We start from the raw sequence: 23,498 nt of genomic DNA on the forward strand, positions 1-23,498 counted from the left end.
GCTTTGGATTTGTGAGCTTTCCCTCCAGAACTGACAGAAGAGGGGACAGTTCACAAGTGTTGACACTTAGGGACAAAATCTCAACATTAGGATACGGACCAGCCACAGTTTGCCATGCCAGGGTTCATTTTAGAAGTGGGCAAAAGGATTCCAGCTTGTGGAAATTACAAACAACGGCTTTTAGCTGGGTGGGAAATAGGAAAACAGGGACAAAGGCTAATCAGCATTTTTCTGCCCATGGGAAGTTCTCACGAGAGCCTTCCCCTGGACCAGTATCAGACCCCAGATTGCAGCCAGTCGATCAATTAAATAACACACCCTATAAAATTTTAAAAACGGGGCATTTACAATCAGGGACATAAATACGTGCTTTTAAAAGTTTCTACATACATATTTACAGAGTAGCAAGATCAACCATAGTAGCCCTGAAAAAAAAATGCCTTTATTTTGTGACAACTCATACTCTTCAAAGCTCTCCCTTCCACTTTGGGTTTGATACATCACTACTGAAAATGGAGCCGAGAGAACGGCACCCAAGTGGTCTCAGACAGCCTAGTCTGGGGTCTGCCCCCAAAGGCACAAAACCCAAGAACTTCACTGAACTGGGTCCAAACTCCTAGCTCAGCTCACCCGTTTCTCCGAGACATGGACCATACCACCCGCAAGCAGGAGGCGGCCCCTCATTCCCTGGTAGGTGATGTATGTCCTCCAGAAAATCTCTTTTCCTTCCCCACTTTGCTTTCGAATCCTCCTTTTTTTTTTTTTTTTTTTGTTTATTTGTTTCCCTTTGCTAGTTTGCAAAGCTCAGATGCTAATAGTGATCCCACCAAGAGGGGCAGAGAACGCGGGGGGAGCCCTCTCCCACTCACACACACTCTCCCCTCCCCCTGCCTCTCCCAAGACAGAACCCGGTCTATAAATGGGGACAGGTGAGATACACCTGCCTTGGGGTCCTCTGGTGAGACTCAAAAGCAATGGACTAACTGAAGTGTCAACTCTGGAAACGAGCCAGCAGCTCGGTTTGCTCGGGCAAGGACAGTTTTCCACGAGCTGAGGCCACTGGGGATGTTCCGGCGAGCCAACGCGCCTGCGCGCTGCGATTCCCAGAGCTGAGCGGGGAGGGGGAGGCTGGGCTTGGGGGAGGCGCGAGGGGGACCGTGGCCGCCTCCTGAGGGCCTTCCTCGGACAGCCCCCAAGGGGACCCCTGGGCCAGACCAAAGTCCCCACAATGGCCAAAGACAACTCCAGAAGCCAAAGGGAGGGTTAAGGAGCTCTTGAAAAAATTGCATAGTAGGAGAGGCCACCCCAGCTCCAAGGCTGAGCTGCGGAGCAGCGTCCCAGAGGTGGCTGGAATCCCTGCCTTCCTGCCTCCTGGACTCAGGGCCCCTCTTTGAAGACCACGCGCACACGCGCACACACTCCCTTTCTCTCACAAGCTCGCAGGACTGGATTAGGTCGGAATTCCATGCAGGGTGGACGGCCAGTCCCTTTGGCTTTGCTGGTCCGAGGTCACTTCAGGTGCTGAGGAGGAAAAGAGAAGAAAAGAATATATTCAGGGACATGGACGTGGCTCAACTGATAGAGTGTCCACCCACCATATGGAAGGTCTAGGGTTCGATCCCCAGGGCCTCCTGACCCATGTGATGAGCTGGCCCACATGCAGGGCTGATGCGCACAAGGAGTACCATGCCACGCGTGGGTGTCCCCTGCATAGGGGAGCCCCATGCGCAAGGAGTGCGCCCCGTAAGGAGAACCGCCCAGCATGAAAAAAATCGCAGCCTGTCCAGGAGTGGCGCCGCACACACAGAGAGCTGACACAGCAAGAAGACACAACAAAAAGAGACACAGATTCCCGGTGCCACCTGATACCTGATAATGCAAGCGGACACAGAACACACAGTGAGGTGACAGAGAGCAGACACGAGGGGGGGTAGGGGAAAGGGAGAGAAATAAATAAATCTTTAAAATATATATATATATATATATTCAGTACCTGCTGTGGGCTGTTCATGCATTGTCTCCCTTTACTATTTTATTTAACTTTTTTTGAAGTAGACCATATAACCAGAAAAAAAGCACAGCTGGATGGGTTTTCAGTCACTGCACTGTGCAAGCAGCACCCAGATCAAGAACCTCCCCTCTCCGCCTCCCACACCCCCTCCAAGGAAGACCACTCCCTTGGCCCCGATCACCATGACCAGCTCGGCCCATTTTTTAACTTAAGTAATTAGAATCACTCAGTACACATCCTTTGCATCTGGCTTCTTCCGCTTAATAGTACGTGTGTGCGATTTCGTGCACATGGTTGTGGTTCTTTCCATCTCACTCCGTGTAGTGTTCTCTTGTAGGAATATGCCACATTCATCCCCCTAGCCGCTGGGTAGTTTCCACTTTGGGGCTATAATGCAAAGGCTGCTATAAACTTCTTGTGTGTCCAGAAGACACGCATGGTGCACCCATGAGCACATTTCTGTTGGGTGGAAATGCCGGGCCATGGGGAAACCACATGTGACGTACAGACCTCCCGCCCATGCATCCTGGTGCCATGGACATGTCTCTGTTGAACATCACCCTCAGTGTGGGATTGCTGGGCAGCCGCGTGTCGTCCTCCCGCTCCTGCCAAGCACTCTTCAAAGGAGCTGCACTACCACTGCCTTGAATCAGAACGTCCTCAGCAACCGGGGCAAGTGACCAGCTCGCCACTGGACGCGTGAAGGAAAGGCCGCGCAGCGCCGAGCAACGGCTTTCACAGGGTCAGTCAGAGGGCGCGCGGCAGAGGGGAGCCTTGAGCGCAGGCTCGGCCTCCACGTGTGCTTTCTCTTACGTGGGGATGGTTTGGAACCACACTCACGGTGCTGGGCACAGAGCCGGCCCACGGTGAACACGTCACACCGCCTGCCGCGTGGGGTTGCATGCGATCCTCGAAGCAGGCTGCGCCCAGGTCAGGCACAGGTCTCCTCCCCAGTGGGCCTGGCCACCAGGGCCATCACTGACGATACCCACCATCACTACGACCACCACTGCTGGAACAACACTGCTGCTCTGAGAAGGAGAACACAGCTAGGGCTGGCGGAGGGCCTACTGCACACCGTCTCCCTGAACGAGGCTGTATTAGCCTCTGCCATGCTGTGCATACTCAGGAGGGAGGTAACGCCATTAACCCCACTTTACAGACGGGCAAACTGAAGCATGGAGAAGGGAAGGACCTGTCAAAGGTGGAGCTAGTAGGTCTGGAGCCAGGATTCAATGTCAATCCAACCCTCAAAACCTCTTGATGGGGCTGGAGAGAGAGCTGCTCGCAGAGGAGGAGGGTGCTCCAGGGGACGCCCACTTACACAGTCTGCCCTGCCTGCCCAAGCCCACCTGGCAAGGGGAGAAGAGAAGGCAGGCAGGGGCCCACTGTGAAGCAGCCTACGCCCCCAGGCCTGGCGGGGTCGGTGTGTTTACCTGGGGGGAAGGGGGGTCCAGTGGGGGCCACAGAAGAAAGCCATCTTGCTGTCTTGCCATCTGCCACCCAAGAGGGCAGCCGCCAGGACAGGGGCTCCAGCAGCAGGGGCTGGGGGATGGACTACAGGGGGCTGGAACCGAGGGAGAGGCTGAAAGAGGCTACACCGGAGGGGAGCACTCAGGAGCTCCCCACCCAACCCTCCCCTGGGACCCTTTGAAGAACGAGCCCATGAGAGGGCAGCTCTGGGTGCCTGCCACCAAGGCCGGCCAGTTGTAACCAGAGGAGCACAGGTCCCTGCCCTCGGCCTTCCCAGGCTCTGTCCGCTCTTACATCCTTGGGCCGAAGTCAGCTGGCCCAGAAGGCAAGAAAGAGATAGGAAAGAAATAGGACATGCAATGGAAGTCTCACTGCAGGCTGGACAGTGTGGTACTTTTTATACCCAACAGTGACCAGGAAGTGGGCCCTGCCCACCCTGGCTCAGGTGAGCCACCAAAACAGTGACACTCAGGTGTGAAGCTGTGGCAGAGCAGAGGGATGAAGGTGTGGTGACGGTGGGAAGTGAGAAGGCCCCCAGGGAAACTCGACATAACGTCCAAAATGAGCTCAGGCTTTCTTGAGTGACAGGATAGGGACAGTTGTCCACAAGCAGCTCCTGAGTTCCAGCCCCCACCTGAAAAACTGGGGCAAGAGAAATTACAAAGGCCCAGCTATCTTCTTGGAACAGCTAGAGGGGGAAACTAAGAACAGTAACTTAACATCTCAGCAAATTATTCATCTACACTCACTCCTGAGGACACAGAGAGGCAACATATCTGCATGGTCAGCCCAGACCTGCTCTAGAGAGGCAAAACTCAGAAGGTCAACGAGCATTGAAATCACAGGGGAAAAAGTACAGTATCTTGGAAAAGGCCTTTAATATACATGGATTGGTGCTCTTGGGAACAACAGCTGGTTTCTCTGGAACATGGGCAAACTTCATTTGCAGACATTGCTTCAAGGTCACACAGCATGCTTTGAAGACAGGCATTATTGACCACACTTCTGATTTTGTCTCCTGTGGCTACTTACAAGCTCATTGTAACTGTAAAGTGTGCCAAGGGAACTGTATTCGAGAAGGCCACAGGTTGGCAGAAGGTGCAGTGTTTTATATCCCAGTGCTTTGGCTTTTTCTAAAAATGGACGTCCAGCTGCCATCAAGAGAGAAGGTTTTACTCCATTGGCCACTTGTCAAACCGAGGGGAAAGCAATGGCAGTTCCTCTAGGCTTAAAGCCAGTTATTGGAATGGTTAATGGTATACAGCATTCTGTAGTATTTGAAAGTACACTTGATGGGAAGTGGACTTGGCCCAATGGATAGGGCGTCCACCTACCACATGGGAGGTCCAAGGCTCAAACACCAGGCCTCCTTGACCCGTGTGGAGCTGGTCTATGCGCAGTGCTTATGATGTGCAGAAGGAGTGCCCTGCCCCGCAGGGGTATCCCCCATGTAGGGGAGCCCCACGCACAAGGAGTGTGCCCCGTAAGGAGAGCCACCCAGCGTAAAAGAAAGTGCAGCCTGCCCAAGAATGGTGCCGCACACATGGAGAGCTGACACAACAAGATGATGCAACAAAAAGAAACACAGATTCCAGGTGCTGCTGATAAGGATAGAAGCGGTCACAGAAGAACACACAGCAAATGGACACAGAGAGCAGACAACTCGGGGAGGGGCAGGGGGGAAGGGGAGAGAAATAAATAAATCTTTAAAAAAAAAAAAGAAAGTACACTTGAGAAAACTGTACACGAAGATTAACCAAAGAATGAATGAATATTTTATGATGAGGACCTGGACATTGCTGAAAGGCTTAAAAGTAAACTCTGGAGAGATAGTTCATTTTTATCCCCTTTGCCCAGTATACAGCAGGTACTCAATATTCAGTAATTCAAAAAAAGAAAATGAGACCAGGCGCCTCTGGGCCTTGCCTGAGAGATGGTTAAATCGCAAGGAGGGGAGGCTAGACAAGAGGGAAAACAAGCTCCTCATGCTTGCCCGGCACTAAGTTCGGACTGTCCAGTAAATTGGTTGGACTGTCTCTAATCCGGAAAGGGCCACAGGGAGAGTCAGCCCCAGGCAGGGGCCCCTGGAGAAAGTCTTCCTTTCCTCAGAATTGTGCATGCACAATTTCGCATATAATTTGGGGGGTCCACAGGGACTGTCATCCGTTCCGAGTGAGCTCTCGTCCCATCTTGGCACTTGTCCTTCTGTGTCTCGGTAAAACGAGGCGGCTGGTTGGCCTGCACGTCCGTCCCGGTGCTAAAATCCCTAAGTCACGGCAATTAAAATTGTTGAATGGTAGAAATAAAATGTTTTTTGAAAATCTTTTTAAAAATGACATCAGTAACACATCCTTGTTATAAACATAGATTTGAAAAATGGGGAAAAAAGGAAGTCTCAGTCCATAATGGTGTCCTGGCCCAGGGGTGGATAAGGCTTGGCCGGGGTGACCGCACTGGCAGTCCCCGGCCTGCTGGAGCCGTCGGGTCAGTCACTCCTGCTCTCCCTTGGGCTGCAGAGAATCCCTGTTCTGGGGTGGGGCCCACGTGCCCATAGACCCCAAGGTACACGCAGCAGCCACCTCAGCAGGGAGGACCCCAGGCCACCCACGGACCCAGAGCCAGGAGGCTGGAGCTCAGCCTGGCACTGCCGTCCATTCCCTCCAGCCAAGCCTCTCCCCTCCCGGCCTCGCCTTTTCCTCTGTTGAATGGGAGGGGCCCCGTCTCCTGGCCTTTCAGTTCTGGGGTATCTTAGGGTCCGTTTCAACTTTGCATCGTGGGGCTCCCAGCCCGGGGCAGGCCCCCTCTAGCGGAGCAGCTGGGTCAGAGAGGCAGGCTCAGCTCTGGCTGCAGACAACAGACCCTCAGGGAAGGCGGATTTCTCTTTATTCCCTTCCCCAACCTCCAGAGGAAGGAGGGCAAACCCAGAAACTCAGGGGGAGCAGGTGCTGCTGGGGTGGGGACCTGCAGAGGGGAGGAAGGGTCTTCACTTCTTTATTTCCTGGTATTATACAAAAGACCCCAGGGTTCCAGAGCGCAGCCCGTTCATGCCTTGAACGGACACTGGCTCATGGCCTAAGCCCTGCCTGCTGGACCGGAGTCCTCTGTGCTGGGGCCTGCATTAAGCCGGCGTCCAGAAACGTGGGGGAACCAGATCCATGAGCCCACCCGCTAATGCAGCTTCCCAGGCCCCACCCCAGGCAAATCTGGAGTGGGACCCGGGGTCTGCACTTTGAAGCGGTGCCACGGTGGTTCCGAGGCACAGGCTTTCTGACAGCGCTTTGGGGTGCTGGCCTTGGGGACACCAGGGACACAGCCATGCTGTGTTACTAAGGGGGGGTGCTGAGCCTGCTCACAGGTCCCTGGCAAAGCATGGATGCCACCGAATAAGACAAGGCTAGAGAATGAATCCAAGTTTGTGCCATCACAAAAACCCAGAAAGAGACTATTCTGCTGCAACCTAAATCTAAATTTTATAACTTACAAATCAGTATCTTTTACTTGCAAATACATAGTGGAAATCGGGGCTCCAGCATCTCTTCCAGGCTGAAAGTCTCGGAGGTCTCAATTAAGTCCTGGCAATACTGATTACGGTTATCATCAAGACAATAATGGGAGCTCACTCTTAGGCAGAGCTTACTGGGGGCAGGCACTGCTCTAGTGGTTTGCGTACATTTGACACTTTTAATTCTCAGTCATTCTAGGAAGTGGGTATCTTTGACCCATGCAGAAACTGAGCTGCGGAGAGCCTGTGTAATTGCTTGAAGTCCCGCAGGCAGTGGAGGCAGAGCTGAGATTTGAAGCTCTGATGGAGGCCCACAGCCCCAGCCACCGGCCTCCTCCCTGCAGGAAGGCCCGCAGCCCACCCCTCCCTCCCCTCCCACCCCACTCCCCAGCGCCCAGCCCAGGCCCCCCGGCCCGCCCCAAAGCCGCGCCTCCTGCCTCGTACCTGTCAGAGAGCGTTGCCGCGTCTACTCTTTGAAGAAGGGTCCCTGGAACTGGGCTGCCACCGGGGCCTTGACCTTCCTGCAGTGCCTGGTGATGTACGGGGCTGCGGGCGGAGAGCAGCGGGACGCCAGGCGGAGGCTGTAGCTGCGGGGGAGGTGGAACCACACAGTCACCAGGCGCCCGCCGGGTCCTGGGCGCCACCTCCCAGGCCCAGGGCGGCCCCTCCTGGCTCCTGGGGGACCGGCCGTGGCCAGTGGAAGGCCAGTTTGACCATCCAAGGCAGCCAGGCCGAGCTCCACCCACCCCGCAGAGAGGATGCGCCCATCAACCTGCGTCTCTGAGACCCTCCTGATGACGCCGCCATCCCCACCCCCAGGTAGGTGAGCCAGAATGAGCTTTGGCTGCTTATCATTCTCCCATTCCGTCCCCACGCCTCCGGCAGGTGCCCACCAGCCCTAAGCCAGGTAAGCAGACGTGGAGGAGAGGCAGCTTCTGGGCGGGTGGCTGTTACCAAGTTGCACAGCCCCTGCCGTTAGGGGACGAGAGGCCGGGCCCTCCACACGGCTCCTGCCACAGCAGCACGCGCCCCGGGCCTCCGCGCACTCAGCACCGGGCAAGCACTTTCATGTCAGGGTGAGAACTTCCCCGAGGTCACGTGCAAGTAAGAGCCCAAGAGATGCAACTGCGGGTCCTTTGGCAGAGTTTGACCTTATTTGTTACTACAGCTCATTAATTTGCACTTGCCTTTCAGATTATTGTTGCTCCCCTGCCTTCACCAGCTAACTTGTACTCATCTTTAGGCCTGGGCTGAGACACCACCTCCTCCAGGAAGCCTTCCTTCTTTAACTCTTGTGTGAGATGATCTACCGGTGGTGCCCACTGCTCCCCTGTACTTCCCTGTCACAGCACTTGTTACAGTGGATTGCAATCATAGAATAAGACATCTGTCCCCTCCTGAGCCCAAGGTCTTGAAAGAGTTGAGAGCAGGGGCCCAAACAGCCATGTGCCCACCAATGTTCAGAGCCGCATTTTTCACCATTGCCAGAAGGTGGAAACAATCCTCAACCATCAAAGATGAATGGATGAAAAAAGGTGGTTTATATGTACAGCGGAATATTATCCAGCCATTAAAAGAAAGGAAGTGCTGGGACATGCTGAAGCCTCAGATGGACCTTGAAAACATCATGCTGAGTGGAAGAAGCCAGGCACAAAAGGACAAGTATTATATGATTTCACTTACGTGAAATCTCCAGAAAAAGCAAATTCATAATGACAGAAAGCAGATTTGAGATGACCAGGGATGGAAGGGGCTGAGGGAAATGGGGAATTAAAGCTTAGTGGGTGCTGAGTTTCTGGGTGGAATGATGGAAAAGTTTGATAGTGGAGGTGGTGCTAGCACAATATTGTGAATGTAATTAATACCACTGAACTGTCTATTTGAAAGTGCTTAAAATGGGAAATTTTATGTTGTATATATGTTACCACAATAAAAATAATAATAAAACCCCAAGATAGGGTGCCTTTGCCTTGCCATGGTTGTACCCCCAGCTTAGGACAAATACGAAAACAGTATTTGTTGAATGAGGACCCATTTGATCTGACCGTGTGCCTGGGACTGTGCTAAATATTCTACAGATATCAACTTTCTTACTCTTCATACAACCCAACAGGGTGGATTGTCCCTGTTTTACAGATGGGGAAACTGAGGCAGAGCAAGGCTAACTAACTTGCACCAGGCCACAGACCTGTCTCTCTGATAGAAGAATGGGCTGTGGGCAGGGTCTGAGGTCAAAATGACCCAGGTCAGGAGAGGTGGGAGCTGAGGCCGGATGGGAAAGCAGGAAAGGCAAACATCTGGAACCCTCACCTGCCTCAGGTGTTTGCCCAGAGCCGGCTCTGCCTCAAGGAGTCTGATATGGAGATGGGATGGCTCAAAGCTGGTGAATGGCAGGATTCGATTTTGCCCCCCGGGGGGCACTTGGCAACGCCTGGAGACTTCCTGACCGTGGCACCTGGAGGGTGCTCCTGGCATCTGGTGGGGGGAGGCTGCTGGACATCCTCCCTTGCACACGACAGCCCCCCATGGCCCCACCACTAAGGCCCATCCAGCCCTCAAAGATGGCCCGTGCAGAGGTTGAAAAACCCTGGTGCAGATCGTAAGGTAGCCCTCCAAAACAGCTATTAAAACAAAGAGGGAAGCGGATTTGGCTCAACTGATAGAGCGTCTGCCTACCACATGGGAGGTCCAGGGTTCAAACCCAGGGCCTTCTGACCCGTGTGGTGAGCCAGCCCATGCTCAGGGCTGATGCGCACAAGGAGCGCTGTGCCACGCAGGGGTGTGCCCCACGTAGGGGAGCCCCACACGCAAGGAGAGCCACCCCACATGAAAAAACCACAGCCCACCCAGGAGTGGCGCCGCACACACAGAAAGCTGACGCAGCAAGATGACGCAACAAAAAAAGAGATGCGGTTTCCCAGTGCCACCAGATGATACAAGGGGATGCAGAAGAACACACAGCAAATGGACACAGAGAGCAGACAAGTGGGGGGGGGGCGGGGGAGGTGGGAAGGGGAGAGAAATAAGTAAAACATTAAAAAAAGAATTAAAAAATAAAATTAAAACAAAGAGGGTGCTGGAGAGGGAGAGAAGCCGTCGACGGGATGAAGAACCTGCTGTTCTTTTCATAGATGTGATTCCCTTGAGGCCCTGCTCTGAGCAGGCTCAGGGCTGCCTCCGATGGAATTCTCAGCCCCACGCAGCGCTCTCCCAGCTTGCGTCAGCTCCTCCCACCAGCTGGAGCTAGATCCAAGGCAAGTCCCAATCTGGTACAGAAAACTAAGGCCCAGGGATGGAGACTTGGCCCAGTGGTTAGGGCGTCCGTCTACCACATGGGAGGTCCACAGTTCAAACCCCGGGCCTCCTTGACCCGTGTGGAGCTGGCCACACTCAGTGCTGATGCGTGCAAGGAGTGCCGCGCCACGCAGGGGTGTCCCCTGCGTAGGGGAGCCCCACGCGCAAGGAGTGCACCCCGTAAGGAGAGCCGCCCAGCACGAAAGAAAGTGCAGCCTGCCCAGGAATGGCGCCGCACACACGGAGAGCTGACACAACACGATGACGCAACAAAAAGAAACACAGATTCCCAGTACCGCTGATAAGGATAGAAGCGGTCACAGAAGAACACACAGCGAGTGGACACAGAGAGCAGACAACAGGGTGGGGGGGTAAATTAAAAAATAAATCTTTAAAAAAAAAAAAGAAAACTAAGGCCCAATGCTCATCCACAAACCTGACCCCCAAGTGGGGGTCACGAGGCCCATGAGGAGGCCTGTGAGGGGCTATCTCTGCAGTGAGCAGCCATCCATGGGCTGCCTGGTACCCCAAGGTGAGCACAGCCCTCTGGGCCAGGAGACCCAACCGTGGGAAGAGACAGTCGGCCTTGAGGCTGCCTGGAAACCTAGACAGCTTGGACTGTTTCCCAGTTGGAAATAAGGAACCATCCTGGCACATCCCAGGGCTCAGTGATGGTTGAACTACAAATAAAACCATGTCCCCATCTCTGCAGAAACATTAATGCCAGAGTCTAGCAGGACAAGCACAGCTTTGGAGAAATACACGCCCTGCATCATCAGATTGCAGCTTCTCCCTCCCTATGCCACCACCTTTCTACTTCTATTAAACATGCAAAAACCAGCTCAGTCAAACGAAAGAGCACTCCTTGGCTCTGACCCTCAGGGTCTCCTGCTGGCTGCAGCTATCACAGCGGTGTCCACAAGGGGACGAGCTTTCTCCCTGGCCCAAAGCATCTTCCTGGTAGAACACTTGAGGTGGAGGGCAAAGTACCCCGAAGGCAGGACCCTCACACCTGCCTGGCCCAGTACAGAGCAGCAGCAGCCAACATTCAGATGCCCTTCCAGCTACCAAAACTTTTTTTGTTTAAAAATTTATTTATTTATTTATCTCCCCTCGCCCCCCCAACCCCAGTGTCTATTTGCTGCATCTTCTTTGTCCGCCTCTGTTGTTGTCAGCGGCACGAGAATCTGTTTTTTTTTTTGTTGCGTCATCTTGCTGTGTCAGTTCTCCGTGTGTGCGGCACTATGCCTGGGCAGGCTGTACTTTCTTTCATGCTGGGCGGCTCTCCTTACAGGGCGCACTCCTTACACGTGGGGCTCCCTTACGCGGGGGACACCCCTGCGTGGCACGGCACTCCTTGCACGCATCAGCACTGCGCATGGGCCAGCTCCACACGGGTCAAGGAGGCCCGAGGTTTGAACCTCGGACCTCCCATGTGGTAGACGGATGCCCTAACCACTGGGCCAAGTCCAGCACCCCAAAATTTTCTCATCCCTTATCTCTGGACCCTCATGGCAGGTAGGAGGAACAAGTGCTTTAAATCCCATTTCATGGAGGAGGAAACTGAGGCTTGGACAGACGAGGAGACTTTCCTGGGCTCACCCAGAGGATAGGGACAGAGCCCAGGCCTTTCCACTCCACAGCCGATGACTTTTTCTGGACCATTAGTTCAACGGTAGGTGTTTCCTGTAGGACTGGGGCAGGGACGTCCTGTAGGTTGGTCTCATCCCTGATCATGGAGCCCTTCCAATGGTCAGAGAATTCGCAAAAGCCCATTGGCTGCCTGGAAATGAGAGGCCAAGTGCCGAGGAATAGAGTCTCCAAACCTAGATCTTTCTCTCTTCCTAGGCATGGTCACTCCCAACACACATAGACCTGGCAAATCTTGGTTCCCAATCACTAGCTCTGTGACCTTGGCAAGCCATGGACCCCTCTGAGCTCCAGTTTCACCCTCTGCAAGATGAGATAGCAATTTCATCATGTTGTGATGATTAAATTTAGAGAAGCTCTTAGCATGGTAAATATTGGCCCTCAAAAAATGATCAGCACAGTGCTGTGAGTGTGGCAGGTGGGTGGGGCCTTGCAAAGGGAATGGCTGCATGCCAAGAAGTCATAAGCCCCAAGAGAAGGCAGCACAGCATTTAGAGAACTGGGCACGAGTTCCAGTTCTCACTGTGTGACCCAGGATAAGTCACTCCCAGCCTCAGAACCTTGGTTTTCTCATCTGTCAAATGGAGACAATCCCTGCTGGCCTGCTGACCTAAAAAGAGAAGGGCTGGGCAGAGCCGCTGGGGACAGGATGTGAGGGCGCTTTGCCTTCCGAGAAGAATTCAGCCTGTAAAATATGTTTATAGCAAGTGCAATGACTCAGAGCACCAGAGCGGGAGGCGAGCAAGGGCCCTTACCTACCGCCAAAGGGTAAATGTCAACCATAGCTTCTGCCCCTCAACCATAGCTTCTGCACTTCAGCCCTGGGGCCAGACCTTTGACCCAAACCCCTGCAGGGCTCCAGACTCCATCTCCACTTGAATGTTGTGATGATTAACTTCATGCATCAACTTGGCCAGGGTATGGTGCCTGTTGTTTGGTCAACCAAGCATTGGCCTGATTGCTACTGAGAAGTTACTTCATGGATTTAAATTAGCAGTCATTTGATTGTATCTAAGGTTGATTCCATTTACAATCAACAAAGGAGATTGCCCTTAGCAATGAGAGAAGGCTCATCTACCGATGATTTCTGCAATCAGAAAGACTTTTCCCCTCTACTTCAACCAACCAGCATCTCACGGGGAATGCGTCAAAACCTTCGTCGAGGTCCCCCAGCTGCAACCTGCCCTTCAGCACTGGGACTTCCCACGGTGGCATGAGCCAATTGCTATCATAAATCTCATACTATTTTCACATCTCTGTATCTCCTGTTGTTCCTGTTTCCTGAAGAACCCTGACCAATCCAGATGCCTAATGGGCCCTCGATTACCATGGTCAAACTGGGACACAATGAGCACCCATCTGGCTCTGCACACGGGGTCGGAACCTGGCCTCTCCTCTGGGCACGACCCCATCCTCAGCCTCCTGCTGGTGACAGGAGATGCTCACATCCAGCCCACTCCTCACCCCTTTGTCCACCTCTGTGCCCATGTGGCATCTTCCCCTTCCATGTCAGAGGCACTTTAAATAAACTCAGGTCCTGATCTAGACGTGATCCGCACCAAGCCCTGCTCCTTTCAGCCATGAATGGCACAGAGTCTGAGCCCCATACAAGCCAGTGCGGCCCCTCCCTCTCCCTCACTGGCTGCAGCCCCCCTGACACTGGCTCAGTCACTTTCCTTCCCCCTCCCTTGGCCTGGTCTCCAGCAAGGTGCCCCACTGGCCTTCTCCCTTCCACGCTGCTTCCCTCCCTCCTATTCTACAGAGGAGCAACCTTCCCAAAGGGCAGATTGGACCATGGTGTGTCCCTGCTTCCACCTGCCAACACCAGGACTCCAGGACTGGGAGCCCACTGGATTCGCCCAGGGAGGTTACAAATCCCCAGGCCAGGTTGCACACCAGACCCATGAAATCAGAACCTTGAAGACTTCCGGTGGTACCAATGTGGGCCCCGATCGAGAACCGCTGCTCTGGAGAGGCCTCTGTGGCCACCCTTGGGAGGCAAGGCAGCCCATGGTCACGTTCCAGCGGCACATGTCCCTCTAGTCGCTGCAGATCAGGTGTGTCTGACTGACCGTCTGATGAACACCAGTCTCCCCGGCAGACCGCGTGATCCCCGACGGCGGCACTGGGTTAGGTTCTGCTCATCTTTGTGTCCTTAGCACCTAGTTTTGAATGGGTGAAGAGCAGGCCCTCAATATTTAATGAATGAGGGAGAGGCAAGATGGCATCTGAGTGAGTGTACCTCATAATCTCTCCTGCAAAGAAGCGGCTTAGTAGGGTTGGAGTTCTGCTGGACCGGGCTGTTTTGGGTGCTTGCATGGCAGGAGGAGTCTGAACGTCAATTTGGTGAGAAAGTGACAGAAGAGATTCTTGCAAGAGGTGCTGCAGGGAATGCTTCACCCTTGCTGTGTTTCCTCATCCTCCATTTCCTCTTTTCTGTGTGTATTGATTTTGGCCACCTACACTATCCCCTTTCCCCTACATCTTTCTGTCCTCCATCATCTACTGTTTCTCTTACATTCCACCTCCCTTTCTTTGGCCCCCAAATTGTCTGACATTTTATTTCTAATACCTTTGTTCTGTTTTCTGTCTTTTATCCACTCTTGATATTATTGTCTTTCTTTTCTCTTTCCCTCTCTCATGAAAACATTGGCCTTTTAATTCATACTATATTCCTCCCCACATTCAGTGGACTGTCTTATTATAGGTACTCTACTTACTGCTATAACTCTACATAACTTACATGAGTCTAATATCCATACTCCTAGATCTCACATTGTTGCTCTGTTAACATTTATTACCAATACTACTTTATACATTGTCATTTCTTACTCATTTTGCTTTCCCTGGCCCTAATATTTTCCTTCAAAGTGAACTTAGCCAGCAACAAGAAAAGAGAGTAAGAAGACCAAAGTGACAAAGAGAAGACATAACACTTACACATGAACAAAAACTAATTAATCCCCAAGACTAGACAAAGAAGCTAAGGAACTGATTAACCCGTCAAGATAAAATGATGACCAGACAGCAACAAAAAACTACAAACCAAACCAATAATCAGGAAAACATGGCCGAATCCAATGAACAAACTAAAGACCAGGAAGAGGAGCAGAACATCAGATAAGTAATTAAAGATCTCAAAACATATATTAGAGACCAACTTAATGAAGTAAAGGAAGAGATTAACAATATGAAGAAAATACTTGGAGAGAATACAGAAGAAATTGCAGACATATGCAAAAAGATAACAGATATGATGGTGATGAACACCACAGTTCAAGAAATCAAAAATACACTCTCAGCAAAGAGCTGCAGATTAGAAGAGGCAGAGGAGAGAATTAGCGATGTGGAAGACAGTACATCTGAAATTAAACAGATAGTAGAACTGATCGATAAAAAGATAGAAAAAATCCAGCTGGGACTTAGGGACCTGAATGACAATGCAAAACATACGTATTATAGGCATCCCAAAAGGAGAAGAGAAGGGAAAGGGGACAAAAGGGGTGCTGGAGGAAATAATGGCTGAAAACTTCCCAAATCTACTGAGGGAGATGGATGTACATGTCCAGGAAGCCCAATGCACCCCAAACACCATAAATCCCAACCAGCTGACCCCAAGACATATACTTGTCAAATTATCCAATGTTCAAGACAAAGCAAAAATTCTAAAAGCCGCAAGAGAAAAGAGAAGCATTACATACAACGGAGGCTCCATAAGATTTATGAGCTGATTTCTCATCTGAAACCATGGAGGCAAGAAGGTAGTGGTATGATATAGTCAAGGTACTAAAAGAAAAAAATTTCCAACTAAGAATACTCTACCCAGCTAAACTAACATTCAAAAAATGATGGAGAGTTCAAAATAGTCACAGATAAACAGAAATTAAAAGAGTATGCCAACAAGAACCCTGCCCTTCAAGAAATACTAAAGGGAGGTCTGCAGGAGGAAAGAAAAAAACAGGAGAGACAGAGATGGAGGAGCGTGTAAGAGCAACAAAAACAAGAAAAAGAGAAGGAAAAAAGCAAACAAAATATGACAAACATGACTCCAAACAAAATATGGTGAACATAAATAATTCCTTGAAAGTAATAACACTGAATGTCAATGGATTAAACTCACCTGTCAAAAGATTCAGACTGGAAGATTGGATAAGGAAATATGACCATCTATATGCTGTCTACAGGAAACACATCTTAGACCCAGGGATTCAAGGAGGTTGAAAGTGAATGGCTGGAAAACAATCTTACAAGCAAACAATAACCAAAAAAAGGCAGGAGTAACTATATTAATATGAGACAAAATAGACTTTAAATGCAAAACAATTGTGAGAGACAAAGATGTATACTACATATTAGTGATAATCTTTCAAGAAAAACAAACAATCATAAATATTTATGCTCCTAACAAGGGTGCCTCCAAATATGCGAGGCAAACACTGGAAAAACTAAGTGAAGGAATAGATGCTTCTACAATTATAGTGGAAGACTTTAATACACCACTGTCAACTTTGGACAGAACATCTCAAAAGAGAATCAGTAAAGAAACAAAAACTTTGAACAGTATATTAGAGGAGCTGGACCTAATAGACATATATAGACCATTACACCCAAATACAACAGGATATACATTTTTCTCAAGTGCACATGGATCATTCTCCAAGATAGACCATATGCTAGGCCACAAAGAAAGGCTCAATGAATTCAGAAACATCAAAATCATACAGAATAATATCTCTGACCACAGTGGTGTGAAGCTGGTAATCTGCAAGGGCCAGGGGCCCAGATTTCACACCAAGATATGGAAATTAAAGAGTACACTCTTAGAAAAACAGTGGGTCAAGGAGGATCTCAAAAGAAATTAATAACTACCTTGAAACTAATGAAAATGATAACACAACATACCAAAACTTATGGGATGCAGCAAAGGCAGTACTGAGAGGGAAATTTATAGCCATAAATCCATACATCAAAAAAGATGAAAGAGCAAAAATTGAAGAACTAACTGCACATTTGGAGGAATTAGAAAAAAAAACAACCCCACAGGAAGAAGAAAGAAAGAAAGAACAAAGATAAGAGCAGAACTAAATGAAATAGAAAATAAGAAAGTACTTGAAAAGATAAACAAAACCAAGAGCTGGTTCTTTGAGAAGATCAATAAAATTGACAGGGGAAACAGACTTGGCCCAGTGGTTAGGGCGTCCGTCTACCACATAGGAGGTCCGCGGTTCAAGCCCCGGGCCTCCTTGACCCGTGTGGAGCTGGCCCATGCACAGTGCTGATACGCGCAAGGAGTGCTGTGCCACGCAGGGGTGTCCCCCGCGTAGGGGAGCCCCACGCGCAAGGAGTGCACCCCGTAAGGAGAGCCGCCCAGCGCGAAAAAAGTGCAGCCTGCCGAGGAATGGCGCCGCCCACACTTCCCGTGCCACTGATGACAACAGAAGCAGACAAAGAAACAAGACGCAGCAAATAGACACAGAGAACAGACAACCGGGGGAGGGGGGAAATTAAATAAATAAATAAATCTTTTTTTTAAAAAAATTGACAAACCCTTAGTGAGACTAACAAAGAAAAAGAGAGAGAAGATGCAAATACACAAAATAAGAAATGAGAAAGGAGATATCACCACTGACCCCATAGAAATAAAGATTATCATAAGAGGATAATTTTGAAACACTATATTCCAACAAAAATGACAATTCAGAGGAAATGGACAAATTCCTAGAAATACATATCAGCCTGTATTGATGAAAGAAGAAATTGATGATCTCAACAAACCAATCACAAGTAAAGAGATAGAATCAGTCATTAAAAACCTCCAAACTAAGAAGAGGCCCGGGCCAGATGACTTCACAGGTGAATTCTACAAAACATTCTGGAAAGAACTAAAGCCAATCTTGCTAAAACTCTTCCAAAAAATCAAAACAGAAGGAACATTACCTAACTCATACTATGAGTACCAAAGCCAAACAAAAACACCACAAGAAAGGAAAATTACAGCCTAATTTCTCTAATGAAACTAGACACAAAAATCCTCAACCAAATACTTGCTAATTGTATTCAACAACACATTAAATGAATTATACCATGACCAAGTGGGATTCATTACAGATATGCAAGGATGGCTCAACAAAAGAAAATCAATCAATGCAATACACCATATAAACAGACTGAAGGAAAAAAATCACATGATTATATCTACAGATGCAGAAAAAGCGCGTTTGACAAAATACAGCACCCTTTCTTGAAAAAAACACTGCAAAAGATTGGAAACAAGGAAATTTTCTGAACATAATAATAATAATATTAAAGAGTATATATGAAAAACCCACAGCCAACATCATTTACAATGGTGAAATCCTAAAATCTTTCCCTCTAAGATCAGGAACAAGACAAGGATGCCCACTATCACCTCTTCTATTTCATTATTTGCAGATGACAAGATCCTGTATATAGAAAACCCTGAGAGGTCTACAACAAAGCTTCTAGAACTCATAAATGAGTTTAGTAAAGTCACAGGTTATAAGATCAATGCGCAAAAATCAGTAGCATTTCTGTACACCAATAATGAGCAAGCTCAGGAGAAAATCAAGAAACAAATACCATTTAAATAGTAAATTAAAAAATCAAATACCTAGGAATAAATTTAACTAAAGATGTAAAAAACTTATACACAGAGAATTACACAACACTGTTCAAGGAAATCAAAGAAGACCTAAATAAATGGAAGAATATTCCCTGTTCATGGATAGGAAGACTAAATATTATTAAGATGTCTATCTTACCAAAACTGATCTACACATTCAACACAATCCCAATAAAAATCAACACAGCATTCTTTAATGAACTAGAAAAACTAGCTATGAAATTTATTTGGAAAGGAAAGAGGTCTCGAATAGCCAAAGACATTGAAAAAGAAAAATGAAATTCTAAGAATCACACTACCTGACTTCAAAACATACTACCACCACACCATGGAGCCAAGAGTGCCTACAACTGAAAGCAGGAGGATTGCATCCAGCATCCATGTGGAATCTAAGCCACCTCTTGTTACAGACATGGAGTGGACACAACCATTCCAAGGTCCACAGGATGGAGGAATAGAGTATGGATTAGAGTGGACTTACTCAATCTATTCATGAACTATTGTGATTAGTAATCGAATAAAATGTGGCATTGATGTGGAGAAAGTGGCCATGGTGACTGCTGGGGGTGGGGAATGGGAGGAAGAGATGAGATGTGGAGGCATTTTTAGGACTTGGAGTTGTCCTGGGTGATGCTGTAGGGACAGTTACTGGACATTGTATGTCCTCCCATGGCCCACTGGGTGGAACGTGGTAGAGTGTGGACTATGATGTGGACCATTAACCATGAGGTGCAGCGATGCTCTGAGATGTATTCACCAAACACAATGAATGTCTCATGATGGTGGAGGAGATTATTGTTATGGGGGTAGGAGTGGGGTGAGGGGGGTGGGGAGTATATGGGGACATCATAATTTTTTAATGTAATATTAAAAAAATAAAGGCAAAAAAATAAATTAAATTTAAAAAAACATACTACAAAGCTACAGTAGTGAAAACAGCATGGTATTGGCACAAGGTGAGACACACAGACCAATGGAACCAAACTGAGAATTCTGATATAGATCCTCATATATAGAGTCATATAATATTCAGTAAAACCACCAAACCCTTTTAACTGGGAGAGATAGGCCTATTCAACAAATGGTGTCTGGAGAACTGGATATCCATATGTAAAAGAATAGAAGAGCATTACCAACTCACACCTTATATAAAAATCAACTCAAATTGGATCAAAGACCTAAATATAAGAGCCAAGACCATAAAGACTTTGGAAAGCAATGTAGGGAAGCATCTACAGGACCTTGTAATAGGAAATGGCTTCATGAACATCACACCAAAAGCACGAGCAGCAAAAGAACAAATAGATAAATGGGATTTCCTCAAAATTAAAGCCTTCTGCATGTCAAAGGAGTTTGTCAAGAAAGTGAAAAGAGAGCCTACACAATGGGAGAAAATATTTGGTAACCATATATCTGATAGGAGACTTATAACCTGCATATATAAAGAACGCCTATATCTCAAAAATAAAAAGACAAACAACCCCCTTAAAAAATGGGAAAAAGATTTAAACAGACATTTCTCCAAAGAAGAAATACAAATGGCCAAAAAGCACATGAAAAAAATGCTCCAAATCTCTATTAGGGAAATGAAAATCAAAACTACAATGAGGGAAACGGACTTTGGCCCAGTGGTTAGGGCGTCCGTCTACCACATGGGAGGTCCACGGTTCAAGCCCCAGGCCTCCTTGACCCGTGTGGAGCTGGCCCATGCGCAGTGCTGATGCGCGCAAGGAGTGCCCTGCCACACAGGGGTGTCCCCGGCGTAGGGGAGCCCCACGCGCAAGGAGTGCACCCATAAGGAGAGCCGCCCAGCGTGAAGGAGGGAGCAGCCTGCCGAGGAATGGCGCCGCCCACACTTCCGGTGCCGCTGACGACAACAGAAGTGGACAGAGAAACAAGACGCAGCAAAAAGGCACAGAAAACAGACAACCGGGGGAGGGGGGGAATTAAATAAATAAAAATAAATCTTTAAAAAAAAAAAAAAACTACAATGAGATACCATCTTACTCCCATAAGATTGGCAGCTATGAAAAGAACAGAAGACTACAAATGCTGGAGAGGATGTGGAGGAATGGGAACACTCATCCACTGCTGGTGGGAATGCAGAAGGATCCAGCCATTCTGGAGGACAGTTTGGCAGTTTCTCAAAAAACTAGCTATAGATTTGCCATATGACCCAGCAATTCCACTGCTGGGTATATACCCAGTAGAACTGAAAACAAGGACACAAACTGATACATGCACACCAATGTTCATAGCAGCATTGTTCACTATTGCCAAAAGTTGGAATCAACCCACATGCCCATCAACAGATGAATGGATAAATAAAATGTGATATATATGTACAATGGAATACTACTCAGCTTTAAGAATGAATACACTACAAACACACATGATAACATGGATGAATCTTGAGAACCTTATGTTGAGTGAAGCAACCCAGGCATTGAAGGACAAATACCACATGACCTCAATGATATGAAATAAGTAAACCAAGCTTCCTCAGAGAGCTAGTGACTGGATGATAGACTTAAAGGAAATTGGGGGGTAGAGGAAGGATGTAAGCTGACACCTACATGGGTGAAGTCTATGATAAGCTGGAGGTAAGTATTTGTACAAGGAAGGGATAAAATGGGAGCATAGGGTTACCTTTGGGTGGGGCTTTGTGGGCTTGAGGGGGGCTAGGGATGGGACGTTGGGCAGTATTGCCCAAGAAATTGTGGGGAGGTGGGGGAACATACGAACATAGGAGATTGTCAGGTATTTGGTTGAGAGTGTAATGTTGAGAAAATTTTTCCAATAATATAATAAGGAAGGTTACCTGTTTCAGACACTTAAAGGGGATAATCTGACACAGGTCAGGCTTCTAGGGAGTGTGTGAATGCTCATTTTGCCATAATGGATTATGTCATTGGATAGAGACCCATATAATGAGAGTGAAGGTATACCCACATCCTGGGGAGGACTGATGTTCTCAAATAGAGGGAATTGTATCTCTCGAGAGATATGGTGGCTCCCAATGCATTAGGGCAGTTGAGCATGTCAAGCCCTCAACACTGTTTCAGGTATCTCTGAACTTGGCCCTTCAAGCAGTGAAGATTGACTATCACTGTGGGCCCTGAGGGGAGGGGGAAAGAGTTATTGAATAGATGGAATCAGTGTAACTGTGTGGGCAATAGAAGTGATCCACAAGATTACGCAAGGATGGATATAAGACATGTTAAATTACACCAAAAATATATAGGGGCTGATAAGCTAAAATGTAAATCATAATGTAAAACATAAGATAACTAAAAATTTAGAAAATTGTATAGTCTAAAATATAAACCACAATGTAAATGCAAATGTTACCTTGTGTGAAAGCTATTGTCTCAATATCTGTACGTCAGTTTCAGTAAATATAGTATGAACATGTAAAAAGATTATTGCTGTGGAAGGGAAAAGGGTTTTATGTTGGATACGTGGGAGTACTGTATATTGTATATATGAATTACTGTGATCTAAAATGTTTGTGAAGATAAGCTTAATAATTAGAAAAAAGAAAAAAAGAAAGGACGTAGACACTGAGGAAAAGACGGAAGTAGTTGCCTTGCCAATTTGCATTCAGGGCAACACTTATTGCAGTGATGGACGGCAAAACATCAAAACAAAGCTTTTGCATTTTTGAATTTTTTGATACCCCAATTTATTTTTACCTTAATTTTTCTAAATTAATATGTATTCTATATCTAACCTTTAAACTCATCACTATATTCCATTTTATTATTAATGGAACCGGATAATATATTGGGCTTCATTTCTGAAGAAGTTTTGGGTCACAGAGAGGTTCAACAATGGCAGGGGAGGAATACTGGTATGGGATGTTACTGACAGGGGACACCTGGTTGGCAGGGAGTTCTACAGGGCATATATCCAGGGTACATAAAAATGTTTGGATATTTTCATAGTGGTTACAGTTAAAAACAACAACTGAGGGAGTGCAGAGTTCCTAGCCAGGGGAGCTCTATCACAGTCCCTAAAGGAACAGCAACAATCCCCCAAGTGCAATAGCAAAGACCAAAAAAGAAGGAAGGTCCAACAATGAGCTCTTGATACTAATGACTATGCTTTTAAGCCTGTGCACCTGAAATAAGAACAAGGCCTAGAGCTGCAGGGTGTCTAAGAGTTACCTCCTGAGAGCCTCTGTGTTGCTCAGTGACCAGTCTTGAAGCCAAACTCAGCATGTAAATGCATTTCCTTCCCCCAGCATGGGACATGGCTCCCAGGGATGAGCCTCCCTGGTGCCAAGGGATTACTACCAAGTACTAGCTGATGATGTGGCTGGAGAATGACCTTGAATAAAAGGGTCAACTCGGACTACCAGAATATCTCAGTCTACATATAATACCAGGAGTTAAAAATGCTTTTTGACCTGAATCAAAGGGGGAAATGGAAAGGACAAATGAGTTTATATGGCTATGAGTCTCCAAAAAGAGCCAGGAGGTTATCAGAGGGGTTGCCCTCATGCACACCTCAGCAGATCCCAGAAACGGATAAAGTAGATACAACTCCAGGTATTGGTTCTTCTGAGGGTTACAGAGACTCACAGGTTCTATGGTCATGGCAGATGGAGTTCAGTGCCATGTCAGTTGGCCCTACTTGGGAGTTTGTGTTTCTGTGTGATGGAGCTGGACTCAGATGTGATCTTTGTTCACAAGCCTCTCCTGTTACTTTTACCAGAACTGTAGTTGGTGCTGGGGTTTAATATATACCCAGGCAATCTGAATCTCTGGACTGACCATATGATAGCCAGGCCCTGAGCCTCAACAGACTTCAGATCCTACACTCTGGTTTATTGGACTTACCCACTCAGCTAACATGGAGTTGAAGAAGGTCAACCACCATACCAGGGAGCCAAGGGTGCCTACAACTGAAAGCAAGAGGAT

At 48.1% G+C, this 23,498-nt stretch overlaps 1 protein-coding gene across 7 annotated transcripts in view; it reads right to left on the reverse strand.

Annotated features, from left to right (window-relative positions):
• Positions 1-424: 424 nt before the first annotated feature.
• Positions 425-23,498, reverse strand: part of PRDM2 (PR/SET domain 2) — a 135,110-nt gene continuing 112,036 nt past the window's right edge. For all 7 annotated transcript variants that reach the window (XM_012528965.4, XM_071217778.1, XM_071217779.1 and 4 more), the window contains 2 exons: positions 7,431-7,573; positions 425-1,521 (listed from right to left, as the gene is read on the reverse strand). In XM_012528965.4, coding sequence (XP_012384419.2) covers positions 7,453-7,573 — 121 coding nt within the window. In that variant the 3' untranslated portion in view covers positions 425-1,521; positions 7,431-7,452. The remainder of the gene's footprint in view (positions 1,522-7,430; positions 7,574-23,498) is intronic.

This window comes from Dasypus novemcinctus, chromosome 9 (assembly GCF_030445035.2).
Source record: "Dasypus novemcinctus isolate mDasNov1 chromosome 9, mDasNov1.1.hap2, whole genome shotgun sequence".
Classification (NCBI taxonomy): Eukaryota; Metazoa; Chordata; class Mammalia; order Cingulata; family Dasypodidae; genus Dasypus; species Dasypus novemcinctus.